The sequence below is a fragment of the Anopheles darlingi genome, chromosome 2 (assembly GCF_943734745.1).
Source record: "Anopheles darlingi chromosome 2, idAnoDarlMG_H_01, whole genome shotgun sequence".
In the NCBI taxonomy this organism is placed as follows: domain Eukaryota; kingdom Metazoa; phylum Arthropoda; class Insecta; order Diptera; family Culicidae; genus Anopheles; species Anopheles darlingi.
Window position 1 is genome coordinate 86,441,902 of NC_064874.1, and position 9,165 is coordinate 86,451,066.

Below are 9,165 nucleotides of genomic sequence, written 5' to 3' on the forward strand. Positions count from 1 at the left end.
GGAGTGGTCCCAGCGCCGGGCCGTGAGTGTGTCATGTTCGTGCGATAACCGATTGGCCAGATATGGAACGGAGCGGCATGGTTTTTGGCACGTTCGCGCATCCTCGTCTCACTTTTTGGGAGCCGAGAGCACAACACACCTACTCAAAGCGATCGATCGATCGATCGAAGGTAGCGATTGTAAGAGCGGTTACACCGACGGTCGCGTGTTGCTCACTCTGCGCCCATGACGCAAGCGGAACAGATCGTTTCGATAATCGCGCCGAACATGATCACGATTACGGCTAAACAAACAGCTCGCACGCCGTTTGGGTTAGGCCATTGGGAGAGACACGCAATTTCGCAGACATCGCGCTCCTTACTAACCAACTAACCAACCAACTGTGTTCTTATCTTGCAGATCGTTGACTGGTAAAGCTGAGTCCGTGCTTCTTTAGTCCTCGGCAGCTCGATGATCGTCCGGTGGCTGAAAATGGTTCGACCCGCCGGTTGGTTGCTGCTGTCGGTGTTACTGGTTGCCATTTGCCTCGAAACGGCTGGCGGTTGGCGATATGATAGACGTGAGTGCGTCCGATTTCCTGTTTAACGCCATACACATTTCAGGTCACCCGTCCATTGACGACGAAGAAAAGCAAATCGGTTGGTTGTGCCGCTTGTTATGGGGTTATTCTACAAATCGCGATCGCAAAATACCGATCGTAAATTCCCAACATCGGTACTCGCGTCACGATCCAGAAACTCTTGAATATATGTAGTCCGCATGCGCAACCACAAATAACATGCGGAGTATTTTTTTTTTTGGAAGGATAAGGTTTTCCTGAAACTCGATCACCAGTGTCCCGTTTGTCAGTTCGGGTGTTCCATCGACCACGGCACGCGGAACCATTTATCACACCTTCTTCTTCTTTCTCCAGAATGGAGACCACCATACCAGGCCCACCGGTCGGGACCTTGGTGACCATTCGTTCGGAGTTCGGAAATTCAAATCACGCTCTCGTGCAGGCGCAGTGTGATGCGTGTGCTCTAAATGTTTGCAAACTCCAAATCAAGTAATTCCTTCTCCCGTATTTTATTTATTTCATTTTCTTCCCGCACATGTCTCACATCCCGCCATCATCATCATCGCCGGCTCGAGGGTGCTTCGTGATTGACGTGACTTCGGCTCGAACAACAAAACCAACGGATTTGAAAAAAAAAAACCTAAAATATATTCTCACATCGTCCATCCACAACGCATATCGTTGCGTGGTGCGTGCGAATGGATACATACTGGATGATGCCAACGAAAAACAAAAAAAAAAAAACAAAAATCAAATCACCAAACATCTTCCGCACCCCGCGGGGCGGCGATGGGGAAACCGGTCCCGGTTCGATGGTGGTGTGGGCCCGCTTAGTGCCCAGACTGTATGGAGACAAGCTGCCGACGAAAGCCATTTCGCCCCGGTTGCGCAAAGTTCAAAGGCGAATCGTGATGCTACACGATTCCTATCGCTCCAAGGTGGTACCACCGGCCGCGAATATGCTAAACATGGTGAGTAATCAGGGAACGCGGGATTCTGCCCCGCCCCGCCCCCGCCCCCGCCATTCGATGCAGGGCGGCCGTGCGCGTGTGTGTCCCCTGGATGTCTGTCATGAACGTCGTAAAAGCCCGGGGGAAGCCGCCGCACGCTGGAACGATATAAATAATTTAGTTTCCAAAAAACTTATAGACGATCCCGAATCAGATCGCTGTTTGAGTTTGGCGGAAGCCGTCGAGGTGTTAGCTGAGGGTTCTGTTTACTTAACCCAAATATTCTCACCGCAAGATAAATGGATTATGATGCGTTTGCAGATCGTGTAGCAATTTAACTTTCTGGGACCCGTTGCTTTCGAATCATCGTTACATATTTGTTATCTTATTTACGTATCTGTAGTTTGGAGTGTTGTTGTACTACATGTAGCTAGGGGAATTCTGCTAACTCTACGGACATGAAACTAGAAAGTGTCTTCTTTATTAATAACTTGCCAATTCAGCTGATAAGAATTGGCAAATCTGTACCTCAGCTATTGTTATCTAGTGATCGTTAATCTGTTTCAATATTTTAGTTTTAGTAAGGTGGCAGTTTGTTTACTGAAGAACTAAATAGGAAACACGTAAGATATCTTATAGATTTTCCCATTTAATAGCCCGTAGTTCTCATATTTCTACCGAAGATTGCGTGTCAACCATCTCATAAACTAGTGTCCATTTAGCAATATCATAAAACGCCCTCAAGGCACTTCTGCCGATCGTTGTCCACGGCACCATCATAACTAACTCCACCATTGTTGCTCATAATTTAGCATCGTGATCAGCATTACGGACGGTTATTTCATCGTGTTTTGATGCCATCGCTGGCAAAATATTGATATTGCCTGCCGCTTAACATGATCTGTGATGTTGTTCTGTAGAGCCCGATTTCTACGACAATTTAGTGCTGTTCGTTGCGCTAGCCGTGGACTGGATTTGTGCCGTGGACTGGAAATAATCATGCCTTTGGCACTATATAGTGAGGTAGGCTGGTTTCCTCTTCTTATCAGCTAACCAACTGTTCTGCAGCAGCAGCACCAGCACCTGTGAGCTCTATAGTAACGGACTGCGCAGTTGATCAGCACCTATCGCGCAGCGGGGTTCCACCGACATGGCCACAACCGCATAACCTGCCCTGGCCACTAGTTGTCAAAAATCGATAAATTATTGGAAGTTCATTCAAATCGCGATGAAATTTGTCATGCCACGATCCACGACCTATGAATGGCGATCGGGGAATCGGAAGCGCCCACTGGACCAATATGGTAAATCGGCACAATTAGAAATGATTTATCCCAAGCGACCGAATTTTGGCCGCAGGTTTCTCGGGTTCGGTTACGGTCCGTTCCGGCAAAACCGAAAAATTCAAATCAACCACTTATGTGAAACGGTTGTTTGATCCTGCTTTTTTTGTTTGTCTGATCGTTGTCTGCTTTCGAACGCTAAGCGTAGCTCCCATTTTTGTGGGTGCTTAGTGTCGCACCGATTCACACGGCACTCTTTGCCCCGGCTGGTGACAAAAGCCTGGTATCGAAATACCCCGACAACCTCATAACGCAACCATTAATATGCAAATCCGTATGTGACAACAGTTGTGTGATTTCGATTTTCGGACAGGCTGCGGCACTAGCGCGGTTCAATCGAGGACGTGTCACCATTAAACGGTTCGGAGTATTTTCCGGATTGGGAATTCGGTCCTGGCGGGTTTACCTAACTACGCGATGGCGTACCACCGATCGCTGATCGGTTGATCGCGATCGCTGAGTCCAGAAATTTATTGAGATAGCTTAATTTTTGTTCGATATCCTCGATCGAGCAGACCGACAACAATGCAGGGAGCAGTAAACGCGAAGGAGTTTTGGGGAATACGAGACATGAAGCATTCGCTAAAACAGCATGGCTAACAACCTACGCTAATCCCATTAGGACGCTCGCTGTGTCGCTCCGATGAAAGCGAAAAATGCGCCGTCTTCCCCTCTCCTGCCGGAACCGACGGAACCGCCTTCGGAAACTCGTTTGAGCACTCAGTAGGCAACGATCGGCAATCGGAGATGATCACCTGATCGTGCGATGCGCGAGTCGGGGATTGGGGCAGATCAAAATGCTTCACACCTTCTACTAGCGCGCAGGCGAACGGCTAAATTATCGCAAAACCATCATCCGCGACCGCGGCATTCACCAACAGTCGAATGTGCATCTCGCGAGCTGGACTGGTGAGTTTCAAGTGGACAGCGACAGAGTAGGCTGATCACAGCATCGAACAGATCGCGAAGTAGGCGGACAGACGAGTGCCAAAATACCAGCCCGAGTGCACGGGAGGCGTTGCCGGGGTGGTTGCTGAGATGGATTTATGAGATGCGGCATCACGTGCGCTTGTAATGGGCTCCTAACCAGCGGCTGCTGGTGTTGTTGGTGCTGCCGGTGCCGGCGAACATCTGTTCTGCCCTGGCGGCAGCGTCGGAAGATTGATGATGGCGAGAGCACGGGTCGAGGAGCCGAGATCTGCCTGGGGTCCGCCGAAAATTGTATATGAATATCAAAGCAAAGAAATTTATGTGAAGGTTATGTTTTGGTTCGTGATCTTCCTTTGTGTGCCAAAAATGGTCCAAAACTCCCCTAGTATAGGTCTAATTATTCATAGATTTTTGAGGGAGGCTGTGGACGAGGAAGAGAAGAAGTTTCATATCCCTTGTTTATCCCTCCTCCGGTGGCCATCTCATTGAGACGTTCAACGGAAGGCGAGACCGCCTGCAGCTCGAAGCATCCAGGCACAGATAGCCAGGTGTGGCCGGGAGCTGCGTAACGGACGAGAGCACAAAGATGAAGCACACCGGCTGATGGTGGTGCACCGGCAGCACCGTGCCCCGGGGCGGACACGGGAAGCTGATTTGCATGCAAATGAGCTGCCCGCGGTTCCTCGGGTGTCCGACGTCGAACCGGTACCGGTGTCCAGAACCAATAAAACCCATCAACCGATGATCTCATTCATTAGCAGTGTTTATTTAATATGGTTACCACCGTAGAACGCACCACAACCGTGAGCATCGTGGGGTACGCCGAAGAGAAGATGACCGTTGGGAAGATGAATTTATGATCTAGCGATGGGGATGGGGAAAGGAGAGCTGGCGAGAGCTTTCCATTTGATCGCTTCCGGATGTGACGTAACAGTGGATCTGATTTTTTGCGCTCTCTCTCTCTCTCTCTCTCTCTCTCTCTTTCTCTCTCTGTCTGGATAGAAATGGCACCATGGTGCGGCACGATCGGCACAGAAGTGGGCAAACCAGTGCCGGCTGTTGACCCACGACACTCCCAAGGGACGCTGGATTGACAGCTACGGAGCCTGCGGTCAGAACATCTTCGTCTCAACGCATCGTGTCCCGTGGTAAGTGGACACTACACCGATCAGTCGATCTGCCGCCCACGGCGGAACCATTTAGACATCATGAGGCAGACAGACAGATCAGCTGGGAGACATCGGCGGTGGTTGGTGGCCACTGGAGAGAGGTCCCCAGCTTTTGCTCTCTTTCTCTCCTTGATGTTGATCGATTTCTTGACGCGCTTTGCAAATTCGGCAAGCGCATTCCTTTTTCAGCAAAGTCACACTCCCACTGGCCACTTGCCACTTGCCACCACTGTTGTTGCTGATGGCGCCTGTCGCATTAATCTCACTCCGCGACCTTCTCTTACGCTTACTCTTTCTTGCGCTCTTCGACAGGTTGTTTGCATTGCGGACGTGGTTTTTGGAGCGACAGAACTTCACGTACGGCTCGACGCGCAACGATCTGGTAGCCGTCGGTCACTACACGCAGATGGTGTGGGCCGCCACGCATAAGGTCGGATGCGGGCTCACCAAGTGTCCCAAGGGTGGACCACGAGGGAAACCGTTCTACAACTACGTCTGCAACTACTGCCCCATGTAAGTAATGAACGACACTGGCGACGGTGACTAAACGGTCGCGGAAGTGCCGATGCGCCCCGAGCGATGCGGTTGGATTTAATGGCGATGATGAATGATTGTTTGCACAGAGCAACTCAATCCACTGGCCGACTCCGGAATTGGGGTTGCGCGTGTGTGTGGTCTCTGCGAATGTCAGCGAACCTTATAAGCAGCAATATGGTTGTTGGTTAGCATCTCTACCGAAGGCAGATGTGCTTAGTAGGTTTATTGTCCTTGGCCTCCTTAAGATGGTCATAATTTAGATCTTTTCGCGTTCACGTTCACACGAGCAAGCAGGCAAGCTGTTTGTGTGGCCGTTTGGAGTTGTACGTCTTTCTTTGGCATGAAAATGAATTAGTAATCGAAGCGCTTTGACTGAAGACTGAAGAAGAAAGTGTTTTTGAATATTTTCTTTACTATAGAAAGCCCTCTTGCCCACTATCCTAAGTGTATTGCATGAGTGAAAGTTTGATGTAGACAATCAAAATTCCCATCTCGCCACTGCCATTTCAACCCGTTTACGAATTGTTTATTATTCTTGCTCGCTTAAATACTTTTATGATTCGAACAGAGGAAATCACGAAGAGAAGCTGGGCTTGCCCTACAAACGGGGCCGACCGTGTGGTTCCTGCCAGTCACACTGCTTATCGAGGAAAACCAGGTAAGCTATGCGAAGCGATGTACGAGTTGCCATACCCACGGACTTGGTCTAACTACTTGAGTGTTTATCTTTTCGATTTCATTGCTCGCATCATCATCATGCCCTGGCCTGCTAGACTCTGCACCAACATCTGCAGCACGGCTGATCTGTGGGCGAACTGTCGCGAGCTGCACCGGACATGGCCAGGCTGGCTGTGCAATACGGCTACTCCGGAAGGCCTGGAACGCCAGCGTAACTGTGCGGCAACGTGCACCTGCCAGGGGAAGATCCACGACTGATAAACGGAACGAGAGGGGTTTGTCTCGCGATTTTTTATTTTATAAAAACGATCGCTATGGGTTGGGTTTAATGTAAATTCTTTCCCTTACGATAACAACAAGATCGTTTTCCCGTTATCGCGCGTTCATCAACATCATTCGCTTTCTTTCATATTGCGGCGAACTTGCATCATGCATCTTATGCTCTAGTTTCTAGTTTCTGTGTCCAAAAACGATTTAAAAATATTCGGCATAAACAGGTGATAAGGAGAGCTAAAAGAGGGGGCGAACGCTTTTTGGGAATTTAATGTGATGTGATGTACATAAGCAATTAAAATGAGAAATAAATGTCCCGGATCATCGACCGGGGGCCACAAAACAAGGAACCGATTTCCATTCCGATTGCTCATTTTTCCTCACACGGGGTCAAGCGAACAACCAGGTCTGCAACAAGCGCAGCAGTCAGAACGCGGTAAGTGAACCACTTCCGGTGAATTATGTGGCGATGATGATGTGGTGGTGACATGAATCACCTCTAGCTGTGGTATGCGGCATTGCATACGGTTTGACCTGATGCCAGCGATGATGATGCTCTGGGTTGGCGCCCTCGCACGATCAGTTTGTTGTTGGTTTTAGCATTGACATAGAGCTGGTGTTGGCCACTGTTCCGATTGTTTCGTTTCTCTTCGCCCTTCGACCGCGATAGCGAACGCAGAAAAGAGGCCATCAAAACGATGTGGGGTTGAAATGCGTGATGTACCCCCCGAGAGTTGCTTCAAATCTCCCTAGAGTAGTTCTCATTAGCGATCATTGTGTGCCGTGCTTATGGATTTTAATCATTTTTTTTAACGTAAAAGATACATTTGGAGTATAACTGTTGTGGTTTAAAATTGTGTGGAAATGGATGAACACAACACACACACACAAGAATAGCCCCTTTTCCGATCGTCATAAGAAACGTAAACACCCACCTGTTATGACCCTTCTGATGGATGGGGATGGCTGATGGATGGCTTCTATCGTACGCTGACCTTGTATTGTTGTTTCGATTCGCCTGCCGACCCACCGTGTCACACGCAACCGCACTGCCACCGTGAGGAGGATGTTCCTGCGGTTCGCGCAAACGGTCGCGACCTCCCTCCCCTTTCCAATAGTGTGGAGAGGTCAGCCCCGGCATTGAGGCGAAGACGACGACTACGCCGAAGTCACTAACCGTCACCGGTCGGCGTGTAATGAAGTTATGAGGGGCAGGGTGGCCGGCAACAGGTATCAGGTGAAAATGCGGTCATGCGAAACACCCCTTTGCAGCGCAGAGACACGGCGCGTGATGTAAGGGTGACGACGACGACCCGGAGCACGGCGGACAACAACGAAGATGGAGAAGATGGTCAGTCGCCCGGCCTGGCCCGGCCCGGAACGGATGTTGGTATGGTAATATGGCGGATTTCTCACCATTCTTTAAACGGTCGAGTAATTTGGGAATTCACAAACCATAATCAGAATTCATTACGAGGCCCCGGAACCCGAAGGTGGCCGAAGGTTGCTTTGTTGTTTGAGAAATGTCCGGTTCTTGTTTTGCTTCCATCTACTAAAGGAAGTTACAGGAAGTTCTCGGTTCTGGTATCGAGAACCGATAAGACCGACCTGCGGGAAATTTGCGCTAGCTGGATCCTATGTTCTGGCGGAAGCCACATGGCACTGCATGGCACGAAATGATGGCTCAGAAACGCGTTATGAATGGACGTAGGCATCTAAAAGAACTCCAGTATTGATGTCGATGCTGTTGGAGTGATCAAGCATTCTCTGCACGTTGCCAGCGTTACGAGGAAAAGCGCGAAGAAACCAGAACCAGTATGCAGGTGAGGGCGATGTGTTATGTTTTATTCAAATTTATATGGCTGATGTGATCCCATGTGTGCTATCTAATTGGATATTCGCTCGTTGTGATCAAGCCGGTAGCTCCAGCTACTTACAACTCCCTCCGACGTGTTCTCTGATTCCTTTCCCCAATTATGCTAGCCGGCTGGAAGAGGGTTAAAAAGAAAAGCGAAGAAGCAGCAAGAATGACCGAGCACAAAGACGACGGGTTAGTGCTACCAATGGACGCAATAAGCTTGAGACAAATGGCTCATTTAGGCAGTTGACGGATTAGAGAAGCTCCCGGCGCGTCACGGTAACGGCGACATTGTTGCACCGTGTAACTCCACTTGCCCGTAAAGTGGTTAAACGAGGATTTTTAACGTCCCCGCAACAGGGTGCGGGATTAGAAGCGTTCTTTAAATGGCTTCAACAAGCGCTCATTTGGCTGTGTGGCCGCGTGGCCCTGTTTGTGAAGCGATTTCTGCACAATTCTCCAGTTGATTACTGGAGGAGCCCTGAAGACCATTGGATTCGCTCTCTCTCTCTCTCTCTTTCTCTGTGGATAATGGCACATCTTGCACATTGTCCCACATTCAGTCGTCACATTCCGATTGTTCTAAAGACATTGCTAGGCTTTTCTTCAACCAACGGACGGAGGAGAATAAAATTAAAAGCATTTTCCCGCAATTGCAACCCGCACAAAATGGCCAAGTCCAGGAGTTGAGCGAGGGGACAGGCTTTTACTTTTGTGTTCTATGTCGGGGGGCTATTCTTGGGTTTTTCGCACACTTTTCTTCTTCATTCCTTCCACCCCCCGCCCACTTTCCTCGGTTATGATGCATGTCGGTTATGTTAGCTTCTTCGACTGATCACGGGCCCATCAGGGGACTCATCATTCGTTG

At 49.5% G+C, this 9,165-nt stretch overlaps 1 protein-coding gene across 1 annotated transcript in view; it reads left to right on the forward strand.

The window, feature by feature from the left end:
* Positions 1-6,683, forward strand: part of LOC125951753 (cysteine-rich secretory protein 2-like) — a 9,100-nt gene extending 2,417 nt beyond the window's left edge. Inside the window, exons 3-8 of the mRNA XM_049680761.1 lie at positions 400-559; positions 1,394-1,530; positions 4,785-4,930; positions 5,264-5,464; positions 6,057-6,146; positions 6,262-6,683. Of these exons, the coding sequence (XP_049536718.1) occupies positions 451-559; positions 1,394-1,530; positions 4,785-4,930; positions 5,264-5,464; positions 6,057-6,146; positions 6,262-6,424 (846 nt within the window). The 5' untranslated portion in view covers positions 400-450 and the 3' untranslated portion in view covers positions 6,425-6,683. The remainder of the gene's footprint in view (positions 1-399; positions 560-1,393; positions 1,531-4,784; positions 4,931-5,263; positions 5,465-6,056; positions 6,147-6,261) is intronic.
* Positions 6,684-9,165: the final 2,482 nt, after the last annotated feature.